At 43.7% G+C, this 23,660-nt stretch overlaps 1 protein-coding gene across 1 annotated transcript; it reads left to right on the top strand.

Annotated features, from left to right (window-relative positions):
* The first annotated feature begins 1,901 nt into the window (after positions 1-1,901).
* On the top strand, positions 1,902-18,629 carry klhl40a (kelch-like family member 40a). The gene is made up of 10 exons (XM_052475996.1): positions 1,902-2,462; positions 3,657-3,860; positions 4,483-4,620; positions 5,062-5,124; positions 5,214-5,756; positions 6,820-6,980; positions 7,279-7,386; positions 14,979-15,164; positions 16,710-16,859; positions 18,047-18,629. Exons 1-10 carry the CDS (start codon positions 2,283-2,285, stop codon positions 18,150-18,152), a joined length of 1,839 nt encoding a protein of 612 aa, XP_052331956.1. The 5' UTR covers positions 1,902-2,282; the 3' UTR covers positions 18,153-18,629.
* The last annotated feature ends 5,031 nt before the right edge of the window (positions 18,630-23,660 follow it).

Below are 23,660 nucleotides of genomic sequence, written 5' to 3'. Positions count from 1 at the left end.
CTTTCCACCACAGTTCAGTGATAATATTTCTGTTCCGGTTGGGATTTGTTGTTGGAGACAACATAATAAACTGTTAGGAATACAACTTTCTGTCCTCAAATGTATTGTTGATGAACTCTCTAATGGACGCTAGGTGCTCTATGAAGGTACTCTCCCACATGAAAACATACTTCCGGAACATTCCCACTGTCACCACAAGGGGGCCGTGTCTCACTGTCTGAAATCCCATGCGTCACTGATGAGGAGGATGTAGCCTAGTGTACATTTATAAATCAAAGTTGCTCACTTCACATTCAGGACAAATGTCTCAGCCATTCATCACTCAACACTAGGATACGCAAGAGTGTCTCAAAGCTCTTCAGGAATCTACTTGTCCGTGTCCTCTCTCATTCACACTGATCTGACAGGACGGATCACAACATGGATCACACAGACTCCATGCTTCCATTCATTTTAATTCCATTCCTATCCAGTCTCAATCACATCAGTGCAGCACAAGGTGATAGCGTGTAAGAGAGTCATCTAAAGTACGGAGACTTCACCGTCACCAAGACAAAGGAGCTGCCCGTGAACTACAGGAAAAGGAGCACGACCCAATTTACATCGACCTGGCTGTAGTGGAGCGGGTCGAGAGCTTCAAGTTCCTTGGTGTCCACATCACAAACAAACTATCATGGTTCAAACACACCAAGACAGTTGTGAAGAGGGCACGACAACACCTATTCCCTCTGAGGAGACTGAAAGGATTTAGCATGGGTCCCCAGATCCTCAAAAACTTCTACAGCTGCACCATCGAGAGCATTTTGACCGGTTGCATCACCGCCTGGTACGGCAACTGCTCTGCGTCTGTACATCACTGTGGCCAAGCTTGCTGACATCCAGGACCTCTATAATAGGCGGTGTCAGAGGAAGGCCCTAAAAATAGGCAAAGATTCCAGCCTCCCGTCACAGACTGTTCTCTCTGCTACCGTACAGCAAGTGGTACCGAAGCACCAAGTCTAGGACCAAAAGGCTCCTTAACAGCTTCTACCCCCAAGCCATTAGACTGATGAACAATTAATCAAATGACTACCCAGACTATTTGCATTGACCCTCCATTTTTTTTTTTACACTGCTGCTACTCGCTGTTTATTATCTATGCATAGTCACTTTACCCCCTACCGACATGTACAAATTATCTCGACTAACCTGTACCCCCGCACATTGACTTGGTATTGGTGCCCCCTGTATATAGCCTCGTTATTGTTATTGGGTGAAATGTTATTAATATTTTTCATAATTAATAAACATTATTTGTTATTGTGTTGTTACTTTTTGTTTAGTTTAGTTTATTTCATAAATCATGTTTATATTTTTATATTATTTTCTTAAAACTGCACTGTTGTTCAGGGCTTGTAAGTAAGCATTTTTGCGCATGTGACAAGTACAATTCGATTTTCCACCCCTGGCTGAGTGGCGCATGAAGGGGGAGAACATGACACTCCCCTTTGGGCTGCAGGTCAGCTGTTGGTGGGGGATGGGGTAGTGGGGCTGTCCAGAGAGAAGAGAGAGAGAGAGAGAGAGAGAGAGAGAGAGAGAGAGAGAGAGAGAGAGACAGAGAGACAGAGAGACAGAGAGAGAGACAGAGAGAGAGAGAGAGAGAGAGACAGAGAGAGAGAGAGAGAGAGAGAGAGAGAGAGAGGGAGAGAGAGAGAGAGAGAGAGAGAGAGAGAGAGAGAGAGAGAGATAGAGAGGGAGAGGTCATTTTACACACTCACCAAAATGGATTCCTCAGCTTTGTGAGTCCCCAACTATAAATAGTGAAGTAGGGCACACTAATGTTCTCCAAAACATACCTGACAAAGATCCTTTTGGGATTGAAACATTGTGAACTATGAAAGGTCTGTGTTGGAGAAAAGGAGTGTGACGCATCCACTTAATGACGACAGGGTCTTTCCAGTATGTAAAGTGATGTGTGTGTTGACTACATATGCTATATTATCTATAAATACACTCTGAGTTGGAGAGACTGACAGCCACAGACAGCTGCAGGAACTGCTACCGATGTGGACAAGCTAGCTGCCCCATTACCCAACCTCATCTCTCTCTCTCTCTCTCTCTATCTCTCTCTCGCTCTCTCTCTGGACTGTACTGTGAAAACAGGCAGTACTGTGCTGTCCTGTTGTGGGGAGCGAGCAGGGATCATACCCTCGTCATTTTAGAAATCTTTCCCGCAAAAAAACATCTACAAGTTGATAGGATGTAAGAGAGGACCTGAAGAGAACCTAACAGAAAAAAACAAGATGGCTGCCTTATCGATAGACCCGGTGGAACAGCCAAGGATGTACCAGCAAACCCTGCTTCAGGACGGCCTCTGTGACCTGCTGGAAAACCATAAGTTTGTAGACTGTGTCTTGAAGATCCAGGACAGGGAGTTCCCGTGCCACCGCTTGGTCCTCGCTGCCTCCAGCCCCTTCTTCAAGGTAATTTGTTGGTGTTGTGTAACTTGGGTTGTGGGTAGTGGATTCCCGCTAGGCCAGTGATTCTGATTCCCGCTAGGCCAGTGATTCTGATTCCCGCTAGGCCAGTGATTCTGATTCCCGCTAGGACAGTGATTCTGATTCCCGATAGGACAGTGATTCTGATTCCCGCTAGGCCAGTGATTCTGATTCCCGCTAGGCCAGTGATTCTGATTCCCGCTAGGACAGTGATTCTGATTCCCGATAGGACAGTGATTCTGATTCCCGCTAGGGCAGTGATTCTGATTCCCGATAGGACAGTGATTCTGATTCCCGCTAGGACAGTGATTCTGATTCCCGCTAGGCCAGTGATTCTGATTCCCGCCAGGACAGTGATTCTGATTCCCGATAGGACAGTGATTCTGATTCCCGATAGGACAGTGATTCCCGCTAGGACAGTGATTCTGATTCCCGATAGGACAGTGATTCCTTTTCCCGCTAGGACAGTGATTCTGATTCCCGCAAGGCCAGTGATTCTGATTCCCGCTAGGCCAGTGATTCTGATTCCCGCTAGGCCAGTGATTCTGATTCCCGCTAGGCCAGCGATTCTGATTCCCGCTAGGACAGTGATTCTGATTCCTGATAGGACAGTGATTCTGATTCCTGCTAGGCCAGTGATTCTGATTCCCGCTAGGCCAGTGAATCTGATTCCCGCTAGGCCAGTGATTCTGATTCCCGCTAGGCCAGTGATTCTGATTCCCGCTAGGACAGTGATTCTGATTCCCGCTAGGCCAGTGATTCCTATTCCCGCTAGGCCAGTGATTCTGATTCCCGCTAGGCCAGTGATTCTGATTCCCGCTAGGACAGTGATTCTGATTCCCGCTAGGCCAGTGATTCTGATTCCCGCGAGGACAGTGATTCAGTGGCCGGCAGGCTATACTTCTTCCTCCTTGGAGGGTTACTTACATAACAATTGGCATTGTAGAAATGAGAAAGTCAGTGTCAACTTAACATCTGTGGGACTGGTCAACAACATCACGCAGGCCGGTACAGGTCCACAGGCTGGAGTTTGAAAAAACACTGCGCTAGGTCACACATGTATGCACTCACAGCCTTGGGGAAAAGCTTCCACTAAAGAGCACATATGATATATTAACATCAATCATAATAACATCGATCATGATTGATTGATTGGTTGATTCTTCTTCTTCTTCAAAGGCTATGTTCCTGTCCAACCTGGAAGAAGGAGGGAAGAAGGAAATCGTTCTGAAAGACGTGGAGCCTGGCGTCATGGCGATGATACTGCGTTACATCTACACCTCGGACATCAACCTGACAGAGCAGAACGTCCAGGATATCTTCATGGTGGCCAACATGTACCAGATCCCGTCCATCTTCTCTGTCTGTGTCTCCTACCTACAGGTAGCATCTGTCTCTCTCTATCTCTCTCTCTCTCTCTCTGTCTGTGTCTCCTACCTACAGGTAGCATCTGTCTCTCTCTCTCTGTCTGTCTCTTTCTCTCTCTGTCTCTCTCTGTCACTCTCTATCTCTCTCTCTCTTGCTCTGTCTCTCTCATTCTCTCTCTCTCTTTCCGTCTTCTCTGTCTGTGTCTCATACCTACAGGTAGCATCTGTCTCTGTCTATCTGTCTCTCTCTCTCTGCCTGTCTCTTTCTCTCTGTCTCTCTCTCTCTCTCTCTTGCTCTCTCTTTCTTGTTCTCTCTCTCTTTCCGTCTTCTCTGTCTGTGTCTCATACCTACAGCTAGCATCTGTCTCTGTCTCTCTGTCATCATCATCATCGGGAGAAGCTGGTCATGGGGAATAGAATAGACCTTGAATAGACCTCGTCTAAGAGAGAGAGCCGGCTGGGGACGAGTTTCAACAAGATAAGGAAATGTAGGTGATATTAGTATATTTCCCTGTAGGAGAAGCTGGTGCTGGGGAATAAAATAGACCTTGAATAGACCTCGTCGAAGAGAGAGCCGGCTGGGGACGAATTTCAACAAGATAAGGAAATGTAGGTGATATTAGTATATTTCCCTGTAGGAGAAGCTGGTGCTGGGGAACTGCTTGGCTATCTTCAGGCTGGGGCTTCTGTTGGACTGTCCCCGCCTGGCTTTCACAGCTAGAGAGTTCATCTGTGAGCGTTACCAGCTCATCGTCAGGGACCAGGATTTTCACCAGGTAACCTAGTGTGTGTGTTTGTGGGGGGGTATATTTAGGGTATTGTGGTAGACCTTTACTGCAGTCAAATGACTAGTGGCCTCATGGGTGGAATGTTATTCATATTGTTCATAATTTCATAATTAATTTACTTTTTTTTTTGTCAAATGGTTCTTATATTTTAGTCTTCTGTGATGTATATAAAGTGTAATATTGGGATGCAAACTCAAAATTCCATACATTTCAACTCTAAATTTGACATGGTCCAGGTGTCTTTTTTCAAAACCCATAACCATGTGTGTGAGGTGTATACTTTTGTTTCTAAGTAGATTTGTTTAAGACCACCAAGAAACACTCTGTGTGACCTTAATTTAGCCCACTGCAGCAAAACGTTTAAAGGAAAATGTAAATGTTTCTGTCTCCGTGACAATTGACAATAAAGTATATTAATTTATCCACCAGCTGGGCCCCAGCGAGCTGGCAGCCATCATCACCTCCGACGCACTCAACGTGGACCGAGAGGAGGTGGGTGGTTGATGGATGGATGGATGGATTGATTTGGGACGTACACATTAATCTTTTCCCATTCTGGTCCTCTTAACCTGGACATTTAGGTGGTGTTTGAGTCTCTGATGGACTGGGTGGGCTACGACAGAACGGAGAGGGTGAAGGAGCTGCCAGATCTCCTGCACTGCGTCCGCTTCCGCCTGATCCCGGTGGATTACTTCACGGAGAAGGTTGAAAATCACAAGTGGATTCAGGCCAACACGGAGGTCAAGAAAGAGCTGCAGCTGATCAAAGACGCCCACAAAGGACGACTCCCAGAGGTCCAGAGATCAAGGAACAGGAAGTCCAAGATGGCAGGTGACAAGGAAGATGAAGAAGACTCTGATGATGAGCAAGGTTTGCTTCCGGGGATTCTGAACAATAACCCTCGGTTTGGGATGTTTGAGACGGACCTGATCCTTATGATCAGCGACACGGGGAGCGTAGCGTATGACCCGGTGGGGAACGAGTGTTTCGTGGCGTCTGAGTCGACAGAGATCCCTAAGAACCACTGCAGTCTGGTAACCAAGGAGAACCAGGTGTTTGTGGCTGGAGGATTCCTCCTCAACGAGGACAACAAGGAAGAACCACTCAGTTCCTACTTCTTACAGGTATGTCCCTCTGCTATTAATAAACATTAGTAAGGTATGTCTCTCAGCTATTAATAAACATTAGTAAGGTATGTCTCTCAGCTATTAATAAACATTAGTAAGGTATGTCTCTCAGCTATTAATAAACATTAGTCAGGTATGTCTCTCAGCTATTAATAAACATTAGTCAAGTATGTCTCTCAGCTATTAATAAACATTAGTCAGGTATGTCTCTCTGCTATTAATAAACATTAGTCAAGTATGTCTCTCTGCTATTATTAAACATTAGTCAGGTATGTCTCTCTGCTATTAATAAACATTAGTCAGGTATGTCTCTCTGCTATTAATAAACATTAGTCAAGTATGTCTCTCTGCTATTATTAAACATTAGTAAGGTATGTCTCTCTGCATGGCCTGGTGGTGATTAACATTCAGACAGACTGTTTGTTGGCCATCTTCTTTATGTGCTTGGCTGACATTTTGGATGTTATAACAGATGTTCATAACATTCAATGTCACCAAACTCGCTGTGCCCGAGAGACACTTTAACTTAATACAAGCAGAATGATATGAACTATTATGCCGTTGATAAACCATTCTGGTATCTTCCTCCCTCCTCCAGTTTGACTCACATTGATAGTACCAATTAACCATTCTGGTATCTTCCTCCCTCCTCCAGTTTGACCCACATTGATAGTACCAATTAACCATTCTGGTATCTTCCTCCCTCCTCCAGTTTGACCCACATTGATAGTACCAATTAACCATTCTGGTATCTTCCTCCCTCCTCCAGTTTGACCCACATTGATAGTACCAATTAACCATTCTGGTATCTTCCTCCCTCCTCCAGTTTGACCCACATTGATAGTACCAATTAACCATTCTGGTATCTTCCTCCCTCCTCCAGTTTGACCCACATTGATAGTACCAATTAACCATTCGGTTATCTTTCTCTCTCTCCTCCAGTTTGACCCACATTGATAGTACCAATTAACCATTCGGTTATCTTTCTCTCCCTCCTCCAGTTTGACCCACATTGATAGTACCAATTAACCATTCGGTTATCTTTCTCTCTCTCCTCCAGTTTGACCCTGTGAGCGGCGAGTGGCTGGGGATGCCCTCACTGCCAGGACCTCGCTGCCTGTTTGGGCTGACTGAAGCAGAAAACTCCATCTTTGTTGTGGGCGGCAAGGAAATGAAAGAGGGAGAACACGTTCTAGACTCTGTTATGATCTATGACAGGCAGTGAGTACAGTACAGGGACTCCACCCCTTTTTTCTGTTTCTGCCCCTCTCTCTCTTTAGCTTTCTGTCAATGGTTAGAGCGTTGGACTAGTAACCGGAAGGTTGCAAGTTCAAACCCCCCGAGCTGACAAGGTACAAATCTGTCGTTCTGCCCCTGAACAAGGCAGTTAACCCACTGTTCCTAGGCCGTCATTGAAAATAAGAATGTGTTCTTAACTGACTTGCCTAGTTAAATAAAGGTAAAATTAAAATTAAACAGACAAGAGACAATGTCTAATTGTTGGTTCTATGTTCTACAGGTCATTTAAATGGGGCGAGTCAGACCCTCTTCCATACACAGTCTATGGTCATGGAACTGTCTCACACAATGGCCTTGTCTACGTCATAGGAGGAAAGGCAGAGAGCAAGTAAGTCACACTTTTGAAGATTGTATGCTGTCCCCTATTCATGGTTTGCATGTTTCGTCACAATATTGTGTTGAACGTTTGTTTTGTACTCATGCTACTCAATGCATCGTCAATGAGCGCCGATGGAGATTTAATGTAAAGTGCATTACAGTGGCTTGGAATTAAAATGTCACTCAAAGGAAAGACACTATTTAGTAGGAAAACCTGTTGTCATCATGTTGATGTCGCCAGATTGACTTTGGATGCAGTGTAACATTAGCTAGTTAGCTATTTTAACATTAGCTAGTTAGCTATTTTAACATTAGCTAGTTAGCTATTTTAACATTAGCTAGTTAGCTATTTTAACATTAGCTAGTTAGCTATTTTAACATTAGCTAGTTAGCTATTTTAACATTAGCTAGTTAGCTATTTTTCACAACATTGCCATTTATCTAAAGTAAATTTGACGACATGATAATGCTGGCAAAGTTGTTTCGTACCAAAACATTTTTACTACTTTTGCAATGCCAGACACTATAGTGTAATTTAGACTATACAGTCGTGATAAAGACAGAACGACTGTCACGCCTTGGTCTTAGTGTTTTGTGTGTTCGTTGATTGTTTGGTCAGGCCAGGGTGTGACATGGGTTTGTTTTGTTGTATTTCGTATTGGGGTTTTGTGGTTATTGGGATTGCGGCTGAGTAGGGGTGTTGTATGGGCTTGGCTGCCTGAGGCGGTTCTCAATCAGAGTCAGGTGATTCTCGTTGTCTCTGATTGGGAACCGTATTTAGGTAGCCGGGGTTTCGCTTTGTATTTCGTGGGTGATTGTTCCTGTCTCTGTGTAGTTTCACCAGATAGGCTGTAATTAGTTTTCACGTTCCGTTTGTTGTTTTGCTTGTATAAGTTATTTCATGTATCGCTCTTCATTTATTAAAGACATGAGTAACCACCACGCTGCATTTCGGTCCGACTCTCTTTCGACAAACGAAGAACGCCGTTACAACGACTGGGTTTACCGGTACTTTATATATATTATTATTATATTATTATTATATATTACTTTAGGGCACCACAGTTACACCGCCGGTAGAGGGCGGCATGAGAACCTTCATAACAGACGCAACCGAATGTCGGATGCCCCGAGGGTTCTGATTCATAAGAGGTACCTGGATATGAGGTGTTACCTAACAGGCCATGTAGAAGCTGCTTGTGTGTCTACAATCATAGCCGCAGGAAGTAGTTTTGGGGGGTGTGGTATGGCAATGTGGGGTGTACTTCTACACAATTAAAAACTCTCAAATGCTATTTGGAGAATAGCAACAAACAAAACAAACAAAAAAATAACCAAAAATCTTAATTATCACCGCAACATTAGGTTTATTTTAGGTTTAAAGTGAGGTGACCAGATTTCTGAAATTAAAACCGGGGACATTTACAGTTCGGTGGTCAAAATATCATTAAAATATCCAATGTTATTATCTAGTATATATAATATCAATATATCATTAAAATATCCAATGTTATTATCTAGTATATATAATATCAAAATATCATTAAAATATCCAATGTTATTATCTAGTATATATAATATCAATATATCATTAAAATATCCAATGTTATTATCTAGTATATATAATATCAATACATCCAATGTTATTATCTATAATGTCAATATATCATTAAAATATCCAATGTTATTATCTATTATATATAACATCAAAATATCATTAAAATATCCAATGTTATTATCTATTATATATCATATCAATATATCATTAAAATATCCAATGTTATTATCTATTATATATCATATCAATATATCATTAAAATATCCAATGTTATTATCTGTGAAATAGAAATGGGGTAAATTCCGGTTTCATGTAGTTAGTCGAACAGGCCCACTGTGATAGAGAAAACAACTATACTACAGAACACTATAGACAAGACAGAACTGTCCGATCTGAACAGCCATTCAGTGGTCCTGTAGTCTGGGTAGAACTGATCTGAACAGCCAATCAGTGGTCCTGGTAGTCTGGGTAGAACTGATCTAAACAGCCATTCAGTGGTCCTGGTAGTCTGGGTAGAACTGATCTGAACAGCCAATCAGTGGTCCTGGTCGTCTGGGTAGAACTGATCTGAACAGCCAATCAGTGGTCCTGGTAGTCTGGGTAGAACTGATCTGAACAGCCATTCAGTGGTCCTGTAGTCTGGGTAGAACTGATCTGAACAGCCAATCAGTGGTCCTGGTAGTCTGGGTAGAACTGATCTGAACAGCCAATCAGTGGTCCTGGTAGTCTGGGTAGAACTGATCTGAACAGCCAATCAGTGGTCCTGGTAGTCTGGGTAGAACTGATCTGAACAGCCAATCAGTGGTCCTGGTAGTCTGGGTAGAACTGATCTGAACAGCCATTCAGTGGTCCTGGTAGTCTGGGTAGAACTGATCTGAACAGCCATTCAGTGGTCCTGCTAGTCTGGGTAGAACTGATCTGAACAGCCAATCAGTGGTCCTGGTAGTCTGGGTAGAACTGATCTGAACAGCCATTCAGTGGTCCTGGTCGTCTGGGTAGAACTGATCTGAACAGCCATTCAGTGGTCCTGGTAGTCTGGGTAGAACTGATCTGAACAGCCATTCAGTGGTCCTGCTAGTCTGGGTAGAACTGATCTGAACAGCCATTCAGTGGTCCTGGTAGTCTGGGTCGAACTGATCTGAACAGCCAATCAGTGGTCCTGGTAGTCTGGGTCGAACTGATCTGAACAGCCATTCAGTGGTCCTGGTAGTCTGGGTAGAACTGATCTGAACAGCCATTCAGTGGTCCTGGTAGTCTGGGTAGAACTGATCTGAACAGCCATTCAGTGGTCCTGGTAGTCTGGGTCGAACTGATCTGAACAGCCATTCAGTGGTCCTGGTAGTCTGGGTCGAACTGATCTGAACAGCCATTCAGTGGTCCTGGTAGTCTGGGTAGAACTGATCTGAACAGCCATTCAGTGGTCCTGCTAGTCTGGGTAGAACTGATCTGAACAGCCAATCAGTGGTCCTGGTAGTCTGGGTAGAACTGATCTGAACAGCCATTCAGTGGTCCTGCTAGTCTGGGTAGAACTGATCTGAACAGCCATTCAGTGGTCCTGGTAGTCTGGGTAGAACTGATCTGAACAGCCATTCAGTGGTCCTGGTAGTCTGGGTAGAACTGATCTGAACAGCCATTCAGTGGTCCTGGTAGTCTGGGTAGAACTGATCTGAACAGCCATTCAGTGGTCCTGCTAGTCTGGGTAGAACTGATCTGAACAGCCATTCAGTGGTCCTGTCTGGGTAGTCTGGGTAGAACTGAGAACAGCCATTCAGTGGTCCTGGTAGTCTGGGTAGAACTGATCTGAACAGCCAATCAGTGGTACTGGTAGTCTGGGTAACTGATCTGAACAGCCAATCAGTGGTCCTGGTAGTCTGGGTAGAACTGATCTGAACAGCCAATCAGTGGTCCTGGTAGTCTGGGTAGAACTGATCTGAACAGCCAATCAGTGGTCCTGGTAGTCTGGGTAGAACTGATCTGAACAGCCAATCAGTGGTCCTGGTAGTCTGGGTAGAACTGATCTGAACAGCCAATCAGTGGTCCTGGTAGTCTGGGTAGAACTGATCTGAACAGCCAATCAGTGGTCCTGGTAGTCTGGGTAGAACTGATCTGAACAGCCAATCAGTGGTCCTGGTAGTCTGGGTAGAACTGATCTGAACAGCCAATCAGTGGTCCTGGTAGTCTGGGTAGAACTGATCTGAACAGCCATTCAGTGGTCCTGGTAGTCTGGGTAGAACTGATCTGAACAGCCATTCAGTGGTCCTGCTAGTCTGGGTAGAACTGATCTGAACAGCCATTCAGTGGTCCTGGTAGTCTGGGTAGAACTGATCTGAACAGCCAATCAGTGGTCCTGGTAGTCTGGGTCGAACTGATCTGAACAGCCATTCAGTGGTCCTGGTAGTCTGGGTAGAACTGATCTGAACAGCCATTCAGTGGTCCTGGTAGTCTGGGTAGAACTGATCTGAACAGCCATTCAGTGGTCCTGGTAGTCTGGGTAGAACTGATCTGAACAGCCATTCAGTGGTCCTGGTAGTCTGGGTAGAACTGATCTGAACAGCCATTCAGTGGTCCTGGTAGTCTGGGTAGAACTGATCTGAACAGCCATTCAGTGGTCCTGGTAGTCTGGGTAGAACTGATCTGAACAGCCAATCAGTGGTCCTGGTAGTCTGGGTAGAACTGATCTGAACAGCCATTCAGTGGTCCTGGTAGTCTGGGTAGAACTGATCTGAACAGCCAATCAGTGGTCCTGGTAGTCTGGGTAGAACTGATCTGAACAGCCATTCAGTGGTCCTGGTAGTCTGGGTAGAACTGATCTGAACAGCCATTCAGTGGTCCTGGTAGTCTGGGTAGAACTGATCTGAACAGCCATTCAGTGGTCCTGGTAGTCTGGGTAGAACTGATCTGAACAGCCAATCAGTGGTCCTGGTAGTCTGGGTAGAACTGATCTGAACAGCCATTCAGTGGTCCTGGTAGTCTGGGTAGAACTGATCTGAACAGCCAATCAGTGGTCCTGGTAGTCTGGGTAGAACTGATCTGAACAGCCAATCAGTGGTCCTGGTAGTCTGGGTAGAACTGATCTGAACAGCCATTCAGTGGTCCTGGTAGTCTGGGTAGAACTGATCTGAACAGCCATTCAGTGGTCCTGGTAGTCTGGGTAGAACTGATCTGAACAGCCATTCAGTGGTCCTGGTAGTCTGGGTAGAACTGTCTGAACAGCCATTCAGTGGTCCTGGTAGTCTGGGTAGAACTGATCTGAACAGCCATTCAGTGGTCCTGGTAGTCTGGGTAGAACTGATCTGAACAGCCATTCAGTGGTCCTGGTAGTCTGGGTAGAACTGATCTGAACAGCCAATCAGTGGTCCTGGTAGTCTGGGTAGAACTGATCTGAACAGCCAATCAGTGGTCCTGGTAGTCTGGGTAGAACTGATCTGAACAGCCATTCAGTGGTCCTGGTAGTCTGGGTAGAACTGATCTGAACAGCCAATCAGTGGTCCTGGTAGTCTGGGTAGAACTGATCTGAACAGCCATTCAGTGGTCCTGGTAGTCTGGGTAGAACTGATCTGAACAGCCAATCAGTGGTCCTGGTAGTCTGGGTAGAACTGATCTGAACAGCCATTCAGTGGTCCTGGTAGTCTGGGTAGAACTGATCTGAACAGCCATTCAGTGGTCCTGGTAGTCTGGGTAGAACTGATCTGAACAGCCATTCAGTGGTCCTGGTAGTCTGGGTAGAACTGATCTGAACAGCCAATCAGTGGTCCTGGTAGTCTGGGTAGAACTGATCTGAACAGCCATTCAGTGGTCCTGGTAGTCTGGGTAGAACTGATCTGAACAGCCAATCAGTGGTCCTGGTAGTCTGGGTAGAACTGATCTGAACAGCCAATCAGTGGTCCTGGTAGTCTGGGTAGAACTGATCTGAACAGCCATTCAGTGGTCCTGGTAGTCTGGGTAGAACTGATCTGAACAGCCAATCAGTGGTCCTGGTAGTCTGGGTAGAACTGATCTGAACAGCCATTCAGTGGTCCTGGTAGTCTGGGTAGAACTGATCTGAACAGCCAATCAGTGGTACTGGTAGTCTGGGTAGAACTGATCTGAACAGCCAATCAGTGGTCCTGGTAGTCTGGGTAGAACTGATCTGAACAGCCATTCAGTGGTCCTGGTAGTCTGGGTAGAACTGATCTGAACAGCCAATCAGTGGTCCTGGTAGTCTGGGTAGAACTGATCTGAACAGCCATTCAGTGGTCCTGGTAGTCTGGGTAGAACTGATCTGAACAGCCAATCAGTGGTCCTGGTAGTCTGGGTAGAACTGATCTGAACAGCCAATCAGTGGTCCTGGTAGTCTGGGTAGAACTGATCTGAACAGCCAATCAGTGGTACTGGTAGTCTGGGTAGAACTGATCTGAACAGCCAATCAGTGGTCCTGGTAGTCTGGGTAGAACTGATCTGAACAGCCAATCAGTGGTCCTGGTAGTCTGGGTAGAACTGATCTGAACAGCCAATCAGTGGTCCTGGTAGTCTGGGTAGAACTGATCTGAACAGCCAATCAGTGGTCCTGGTAGTCTGGGTAGAACTGATCTGAACAGCCAATCAGTGGTCCTGGTAGTCTGGGTAGAACTGATCTGAACAGCCAATCAGTGGTCCTGGTAGTCTGGGTAGAATAGGAGCAGAAGAGAACATGAGCAAAATTGAAAAAAAAAAAAACAATAGTATATGTGAAATACAATCCCCCCTTTCGGAAATCTTGCAAACCAGTAACCTCGTCACACAATGCATCCTCATTAATGGTCACATTGGGGCATTTTTCCTGCAGTGTGCCTGCTGCCTTCTGGATCTCTTCATGCTGTGGTTGCCTTTTTAAAAGGAGACAATGTGAATCTTTTAGATGATCTGTGTGCTTTCCCCAATTCTTGCAAGTAGTTCACAGCCGTAGTGAAGAACGATTGGGATGTTTTGAGAAAGCTGTCTTTAGACATGACTCCATTTTCCTCCAGCTCTCTCAGAAGTCCAAAACGGGAATGAAGTTGTCATCACGTCTTGCAGTCAATTCTGCCTCAACGTTTCTCAGAATTGCAGCGGACTCCACAGCACAGCGGTCCTGGCATTCAAGTATATTGATCGTGTCACTGAATACGGTCAGGTTTCCATGGACAAAGGCCAGCCAAAGTTCAGTCAGTGGATCTTCGAACATTGCTCGCAGGACAACAGGGCATTTGTCTTCAGAAAGAAAAAGGATTTCAATGGCACCTTTTCAGCACTCTTTCTAGAGCAGGAAGGATGGACAGCCAGCGAACATTACTGTGTCCTCAAATGTTATGGTACTCCTGGCAAACTAACTCACAAAGCCCTTCAGTCTTTCTACTCTGACGGTGAAAATATCCACATATCTTTGTGAGCAGGTACTCAACATCAAGAGGAATCCTATCCAAAGCTGTTCTGGCCGTGTTATGAATGATGTGGGCAGGACAAGCCAATCACCTCCCGCTGCTGAGCATTTTTAACGTTGGTATGGACATTGACTCTCCCCAGGCTATTCAGTCCTCCAAAGTTGGTATTTGTGTTGTCGGCAGAGAATGTTTTCCAGGTTTTGGGATGACCACCAGGACCTCAGCTGCAATCTCCTCTGCTGTTTCTCCTTTCAATTCAACAAAATCAAGCAGTTTTGTTTCCACAGATGTGTTTCCACCATATATCTGACCATATCTGACTGCTATTGGCAGCAGCTTTACATGTCCATGATTGGACACATCAATGGACAGGGACACAAATTCAACCTGGTCTAGGTCCTGTGTTACCAAAGTAGTTGGCCATGGTGCTAACACGTTACTCACTATGGCTTCACATTTTGTCCTAGCACGTGATGCTAACACGTTACTCACTATGGCTTCACATTTTGTCCTAGCACGTGATGCTAACACGTTACTCACTATGGCGTCACATTTTGTCCTAGCACGTGATGCTAACACGTTACTCACTATGGCGTCACATTTTGTCCTAGCACGTGATGCTAACACGTTACTCACTAAGTTTATATACTGTGTTTTGTCCCCTAGGAAGTGCATACGGAAGGTGTCTGTCTACAATCCCACTAAGTTTGAGTGGAAGGAGCTAGCTCCTATGAAGCTGGCTCGTTCTCTGTTCGCTGTGACGGTCCACAATAACCAGATTTACGTGGCCACGGGCGTTACAGACACAGGACTCACCAGCACTGTAGAGGTCTATGACATCGCTACAAACAAGTAAGGGCTCTTTTTCAGCGTTTAAAGGCGTGATTTGAAATTTGAACCACAATGTCTCCTCTTTAGAGAAGACTGCATTCCCGGTAAACACTGCATATGTCGGCTCAATAGGAAATTACCCTTTTACGTTTCTAATGTGGAATCTGCAACGCTTGATTGAATAGAGCCCTAAGACTGTACTTGATTGAATAGAGCCCTAAGACTGTACTTGATTGAATAGAGCCCTATACTGTACTTGATTGAATAGAGCCCTCAGACTACTTGATTGAATAGAGCCCTAAGACTGTACTTGATTGAATAGAGCCCCAAGACTGTACTTGATTGAATAGAGCCCTATACTGTACTTGATTGAATAGAGCCCTAAGACTGTACTTGATTGAATAGAGCCCTAAGACTGTACTTGATTGAATAGAGCCCTAAGATTGTACTTGATTGAATAGAGCCCTATACTGTACTTGATCGAATAGAGCCCTAAGACTGTACTTGATTGAATAGAGCCCTAAGACTGTACTTGATTGAATAGAGCCCTAAGACTGTACTTTATTGAATAGAGCCCTAAGACTGTACTTGATTGAACAGAGCCCTAAGACTGTACTTGATTGAATAGAGCCCTAAGACTGTACTTGATTGAATAGAGCCCTAAGACTGTACTTGATTGAATAGAGCCCTATACTGTACTTGATTGAATAGAGCCCTATACTGTACTTGATTGAATAGAGCCCTAAGACTGTACTTGATTGAATAGAGCCCTATACTGTACTTGATTGAATAGAGCCGTAAGACTGTACTTGATTGAATAGAGCCCTAAGACTGTACTTGATTGAATAGAGCCCTATACTGTACTTGATTGAATAGAGCCCTAAGACTGTACTTGATTGAATAGAGCCCTAAGACTGTACTTGATTGAATAGAGCCCTAAGAATGTACTTGATTGAATAGAGCCCTATACTGTACTTGATTGAATAGAGCCCTAAGACTGTACTTGATTGAATAGAGCCCTATACTGTACTTGATTGAATAGAGCCGTAAGACTGTACTTGATTGAATAGAGCCCTAAGACTGTACTTGATTGAATAGAGCCCTAAGACTGTACTTGATTGAATAGAGCCCTATACTGTACTTGATTGAATAGAGCCCTAAGACTGTACTTGATTGAATAGAGCCCTAAGACTGTACTTGATTTTCTTTTTTCATTTTTTTTTCATGTCATTAATTCATTAGGTGATGTAATAGACTATGGTTTGAACCCGGGTTATTACAAGACTATGTTAGCCTACTGAACTAAAGCCTGGACATCACCTCAGGGAGCTAACACAAACCATTGGACACACACTGGTTCAATTAACGTTGTTTCTACGTCATTTCAATGAATTTGCCCAGTGGGAAGTATTTTGGTTTCAGGCATGGTTATTTATTACAGGAGCGTGGTTCACAGAACTGCCTGGGTTACATTTAGTACATGTTATTATAATGTGTGTTTTAATGTGTGTGCTATTATCTTATTATAATGCGTGTTTTAATGTGTGTGTGTGTGCTGTGTTCCAGGTGGTCAGAGTTTGTAGAGTTTCCCCAGGAGCGTAGCTCCATGAACATGATCAGCATGGGAGAATGTCTGTACGCTGTGGGCGGTTTCGCCATGATGCCCAGCGAGATCAGCGAAGAGCCACAGCCCACTGAGATGAACGACATCTGGAGGTAATTTCTATAATATCTTATAAAGCATTATTCATACACACTACATAGTGCTTTATAGAGCATTCATAAAGCACTGCATACTGTTAATGTCCACAACCCACTGAGATGAACGACATCTGAATGTTAGTGCTATAGCAACTTATGAAAGACTTTATAGAGCATTTATTAAGTCTTATAAACACTTCATAGATCATTCATAGGCACTACATACTGAATATCAGTTGTTTTTTAAACCTCTCCTCTGGGACTCCCAGACAGTTAACATTGTTGTATCCCTGAACTATTCTCGGTTAACCCATAACTAAAATATTGCATAATCTGGTCAGATGCTCAGTCAGAGGCTAAAGTACAATTTATGTTTACGAGAGATAAGCCCTGAACGACCACACCTGATTCACTTACCTGATTAATTTACCTGATTAATTTACCTGATTCACTTACCTGATTAATTTACCTGATTAATTTACCTGATTCACTTACCTGATTCACTTACCTGATTAATTTACCTGATTCACTTACCTGATTAATTTACCTGATTAATTTACCTGATTAACTTACCTGATTAATTTACCTGATTAATTTACCTGATTCACTTACCTGATTCACTTACCTGATTCACTTACCTGATACCTGATTCACTTACCTGATTCACTTACCTGATTAATTTACCTGATTAATTTACCTGATTCACTTACCTGATTCACTTACCTGATTCACATACCTGATTCACTTACCTGATTCACTTACCTGATTAATTTACCTGATTCACTTACCTGATTCACTTACCTGATTCACTTACCTGATTAATTTACCTGATTAATTTACCTGATTCACTTACCTGATTCACTTACCTGATTCACTTACCTGATTCACTTACCTGATTCACTTGATGATTAGTTGACAGGTTGAATCAGGTGTGCTAGCTCGTTCAAATACATAGAATGCCTTGTTTGAAAACCCCTGCTGTAGATAACCACAGATGAACAACACCTGGAGGGCAGTTATAGACTGTTGTAATAATAAACAATTCCCATTAAGGGCAACATTGGCTGAACGTGCGTCAGTACAACTAGTTATAGCCACTGAGAATTGACTCAATTAAAAGGGATTCATCTTAAAATGGTGCTGCTGGATCCGTGTAGAAAATCCACAGACAATGAACAATGCACTTTCTCCTTTCCCCACAGATTTGAGGAGGACTGCTGGAATGGGATTTTGAGAGAGATCAGCTATGCCGCAGGTGCCACGATTCTCGCTGTAAAGCTCAATACACTTCGTCTCACCAAGATGTGATCAGCTCTATAAATAAAAAAATTAAAAGAACATTGGAGATGTTCTCAAACCTAGAATGCCATGTGTTAGAACACGGCTGGAGGAAATGCCATTTGTTAGAACACGGCTGGAGTAAAAGCCATGTGTTAGAACACGGCTGGAGTAAAAGCCATGTGTTAGAACACGGCTGGAGTAAAAGCCATGTGTTAGACCACGGCTGGAGGAAAAGCCTTCTACACCCCCAGTAACTCTTCAGCAAGACGGTTGACCACCGTTGCTACTCTTCTCATGGCAACGAGCCTCTTCAAATAGGTTGCTATGAAAGTTGTCTTTATTCTACTGTATCAAAATTAACAATTAGTTTATTGGAACTGAGCTAATGGTAATTGTTTTGACGGTTAGTATACGATTTGTATATTACTTTTTGTTTTGTAACATGCTGTTTTTCTTTTATTGTTTAGCTTCTTTATATGAAGCACAAATAAAGATTATGAATGAATGAAATGTCTTATTTATTTTCACTCCTAAAGCTATGTACAGTCGAAGTCGGAAGTTTACATACACCTCGGCCAAATACATTTAAACTACGTTTTTCACAATTCCTAACATTTAATCTGAGTAAAGATTCCCTGTCTTAGGTCAGTTAGGATCACCACTTTATTTTAAGAATGTTAAATGTCAGAATAATAGTAGAGAGAATTTATTTCAGCTTTTCTTTCTTTCATCACATTCCCAGTGGGTCAGAAGTTTACATACACTCAATTAGTATTTGATAGCATTGCCTTTAAATTGTTTAACTTGGGTCAAATGTTTCGGGGAACCCTCCACAAGCTTCCCACAATAAGTTGGGTGAATTTTGGCCCATTCCTCCTGACAGAGCTGGTGTAACTGAGTCAGGTTTGTAGGCCTCCATGCTCGCACACGCTTTTTCAGTTCTGCCCACAAATGTTCTATAGGATTGAGGTCAGGGCTTTGTGATGGCCACTCCAATACCTTGACTTTGTTGTCCTTAAACCATTTTGCCACAACATTGGAAGTATGCTTGGGGTCATTGTCCATTTGGAAGGCCCATTTGTGACCATGTCGATATCAAATGTATTTATATAGCCCTTCTTACATCAGCTGATATCTCAAAGTGCTGTACAGAAACCCAGCCTAAAACCCCAAACAGCAAGCAATGCAGGTGTAGAAGCATGGTGGCTAGGAAAAACTCCCTAGAAAGGCCAAAACCTAGGAAGAAACCTAGAGAGAAACTAAGCTCTGAGGGGTGGCCAGTCCTCTTCTGGCTGTGCCGGGTGGAGATTATAACAGAACATGGCCAAGATGTTCAAATGTTCATAAATGACCAGCATGGTCAAATAATAATAATCACAGTAGTTGTCGAGGGTGCAACAAGTCAGCACCTTAGGAGTAAATGTCAGTTAGCTTTTCATAGTGTAACAGTATAACTTTAGACCGTCCCCTCGCCCATACCCGGACGCAAACCAGGGACCCTCTGCACACATCAACAACAGTCACCCACGAAGCATCGTTACCCATCACTCCACAAAAGCCGCGGCCCTTGCAGAGCAAGGGGAACTACTACTTCAAGGTCTCTGAGCAAGTGACGTCACCGATTGAAACGCTATTTATTGCGTACCACCGCTAACTAAGCTAGCTGTAGCACATCCGGTGAACAGGTCAGGGTTCCATAGCCGCAGGCAGAACAGTTGAAATTGCAGCAGCAGCACGGCCAGGTGGTATGGGGACAGCAAGGAGTCATCATGCCAGGTAGTCCTGAGGCATGGTTCTTGGGCTCAGGTCCTCTGAGAGAGAGAAAGAAAGAAAGAAAGAGAGAAAGAGAGAATTAGAGAGAGCATACTTAAATTCACACAGGACACTGGATAAGACAGGAGAAGCACTCCAGATATAACAGACTGACCCTAGCCCCCCGACACATAAACTACTGCAGCATAAATGATACCCCCGGACAGGGCCAAATATGCAGGACATAACCCCACCCACTTTGCCAAAGTACAGCCCCCACACCACTAGAGGGATATCTTCAACTACCAACTTACCATCCTGAGACAAGGCCAAGTATACCCCACAAAGATCTCCACCACGGCACGACCCAAGGGGGGGGCGCCAACCCAGACAGGAAGATCACGTCAGTGACTCAACCCACTCAAGTGACCTGGCCTGTCATAATCTAGCTGGCCTGTCATAATATAATAAAGACAGTAGATGTAGTAGGTCTGTCATAATATGATAGAGAATAGATATAGCTGGAATGTCATAAATAAGTAGAGACTGTAGATCTAGCTGGTCTGCCGTAATATAATAGAGACAGTAGATGTAGATGGTCTATCATAAAGTATTTGAGACAGTAGATCTAGCTGGTCTCTCATAATATAATAGAGACAGTAAATCTAGCTGGTCTGTCGTAAAATAAAAGAGACAGTAGTTCTAGCTGGTCTGTCATTATATAATAGAGAGAGTAGAGAGTAGAGAGAGTCGTAAAATAAAATAGGCAGTAGATCGCGCCGAGGTCCTTCACAGTTTTATTTGAGACAACTGTACAACCATCAAGATGAATTGTCAGATTCAACAGAAGATCTCTTTGTTTCTTGGGACCTAGAACAAGCATCTCTGTTTTGTCCGAGTTTAAAAGTAGAAAGTTTGCAGCCACCTTTTGTCTGAAACACATGCTTCTAGCGAGGGAATTTTGGGGCTTCACCATGTTTCATTGAAATGTACAGCTGTGTGTCATCCGCATAGCAGTGAAAGTTAACATAATGTTTTCGAATGACATCCCCAAGAGGTAAAATATATAGTGGTCCTAAAACGGAACCTTGAGGAACACCGAAATTTACAGTTGATTTGTCAGAGGACAAACCATTCACAGAGACAAACTGATATCTTTCATACAGATAAGATCTAAACCAGGCCAGATCTTGTCCGTGTAGACCAATTTGGGTTTCCAATCTCCAAAAGAATGTGGTGATCGATGGTATCAAAAGCAGCACTAAGTTCTAGGAGCACGAGGACAGATGCAGAGCCTCGGTCTGACGCCATTAAAAGGTCATTTAACACCTTCACAAGTGCAGTCTCAGTGCTATGATGGGGTCCAGACTTAAGCCTTTCGTCTTCAGGAAGGCAGTGAGTTGCTGCGCAACAGCTTTTTCTAGGATTTTTGAGTGGAATGGAAGATTAGAAATATGCCAATAGTTTTTATATTTTCTGCGTCAAGGTTTGGCTTTTTCAAGAGAGGCTTTATTACTGCCACTTTTAGTGAGTTTGGTACACATCCGGTGGATAGGGAGCCATTTATTATGTTCAACATAGGAGGGCCAAGCACAGGAAGCAGCTATTTCAGTAGTTTAGTTGGAATAGGGTCCAGTATGCAGCATATAGGACTCGTTTTACTGTGGATATAGATACTTTTGTTCCTGCTTCCTCCAGCATCTTCACAAGGTCCTTTGCTGTTGTTCTGGGATTGATTTGCACTGTTTGTTCAGATTAATGTGGTACCTTCAGGATGAAGGATGAACCAGACTTGTGGAGGTCTACAATTGTTTTTCTGAGTTCTTGGCTGATTTATTTAGATTTTCCCATGCTGTCAAGAAAATAGGCACTGACTTTGAAGGTAGGCCTTGAAATACATCCACAGGTACACCTCCAATTGACTCAAATGATGTCAGTTAGCCTATCAGAAGCTTCTAAAGCCATGACATGACACAGATTTTGGGGAATTTTCCAAGCTGTTTAAAGGCACAGTCAACTTAGTGTATGTAAACTTCTGACCCACTGGAATTGTGATACAGTGAATTATAAGTGAAATAATCTGGAAACAATTGTTGGAAAAAATACTTGTGACATGCACGAAGTAGATGTCCTAACCGACTTGCCAAAACTATAGTTTATTAATAAGAAATTTGTGGAGTGGTTGAAAAATGAGTTTTAATGACTCCAACCTAAGTGTATGACTGTATTCAACTGTACCTATCTATACCTGTAACTGTAATTGCACATAATTAGAACTACTGTAAAAACAATAATCAAGTGAAAGTCTGTTATCATCCTTATTTCCATGGCAAACCACTAGAGGGCGCTAAGACCCCATTAACCGATACAAGGCACCGAGTGGAAATGGAAGCAACTCCTGAAAGCACAATGAACCTGCAGCCCATATAAATGTGTCAAGCCTCTTAGACAGACGCTGTCCAGCATGGATGAAACTTAGCGCAAAATGTTGTACTCTACAAAGAAAATTAACATAAAATTCCATTAGAAACCGTGGGAAGGTTTCCTTCACCAAATGTATCCCTGGAGGTGCCAAACAACTATACTTCTGGCTGTGGAATAGAGGCTTACGGATGGACAATGGGTGTCCTTGATTTGTTTTCCTTGCATCCTTTCACTATATTTTCAAAGAGATTTGTATGTACTACATCACTACACCGCAGAGAGAATCCTGGCATACATTTCTATAGGTTTGACAGAAACAGATATAAAACGCCACGACTACTACTACTACAGGGCCTTTCACACTGTTAATAGCAATGACCTCCCCGACCCCCGACCCCCGACAGAATGCAGATCAATGTGGATTGCAACAGTCAGACGTGAAAACCCTTATCGAAGATTGAAGATGGCCATTCGGGTGAGTAGCCTACTGAGTCTGCCCATTCACGTAGTCTCCCAGGGTTTTAGACATAGTAGTAGATAGATGGTAAACTAATTCTACCACTGTACTTCAGTGGTAAAAGGGTCAGGGATTTTATTGAGGTTCAAACAATCACACGTAATGTGCGGTATGTACGGTGTATTATTTATGGCCACCAGAGCAGAGGCTGAGAATAACGTTCCTCTTTTAACAGATAAGATGAACTCATAGACCACAGTTCAGCAGATCATTCAGGAGATAAGAGACAGGCAGGGATGGAACAGAACAGTCATCTCTCTCTCTCTCTCTCTCTCTCTCTCTCTCTCTCTCTCTCTCACACACACACACTAGAGATCTCCTTCTCACACACAGACTCTAGACTGATTTATGGAGATTTTCTTCACTGTGCATCTGGACACACGAATGCACACACACACACACACACACACACACACACACACACACACACACACACACACACACACACACACACACACACACACACACACACACACACACACACACACACACACACACACACACACACACACACACACAGGAAAACTGGTGCACGCACACTCATCTGGGGGTCCATCTGCCTAGTTTGACCTCCTCCTGTCCTGCCTGGTCCGATCCTGTCCTTTCCGGTCCTGTCCTGCCAGCTGATAAGATGATTGTTTTGTCCTAGAGGGAGAGTTGTTTAGGAAGAGTTGGAGGAGGAGTCCTAGCCTGCTACTTTTCGCTGCAGGATAATACAGCCTGGTCTCATTGACTAGACGTAGCATAGTACATGTCAATTCAAAACACTCAAATTCAAAACACTCAAATTATGATTATGTTACATTTGGTATAGTTACATAAGACAAATGGTTACTTAAAGG

The sequence above is a fragment of the Oncorhynchus keta genome, chromosome 23 (assembly GCF_023373465.1).
Source record: "Oncorhynchus keta strain PuntledgeMale-10-30-2019 chromosome 23, Oket_V2, whole genome shotgun sequence".
Classification (NCBI taxonomy): Eukaryota; Metazoa; Chordata; class Actinopteri; order Salmoniformes; family Salmonidae; genus Oncorhynchus; species Oncorhynchus keta.
The sequence above is the reverse complement of the archived record's forward strand: the minus strand, read 5'-3'. Positions and strand labels throughout refer to the sequence as shown.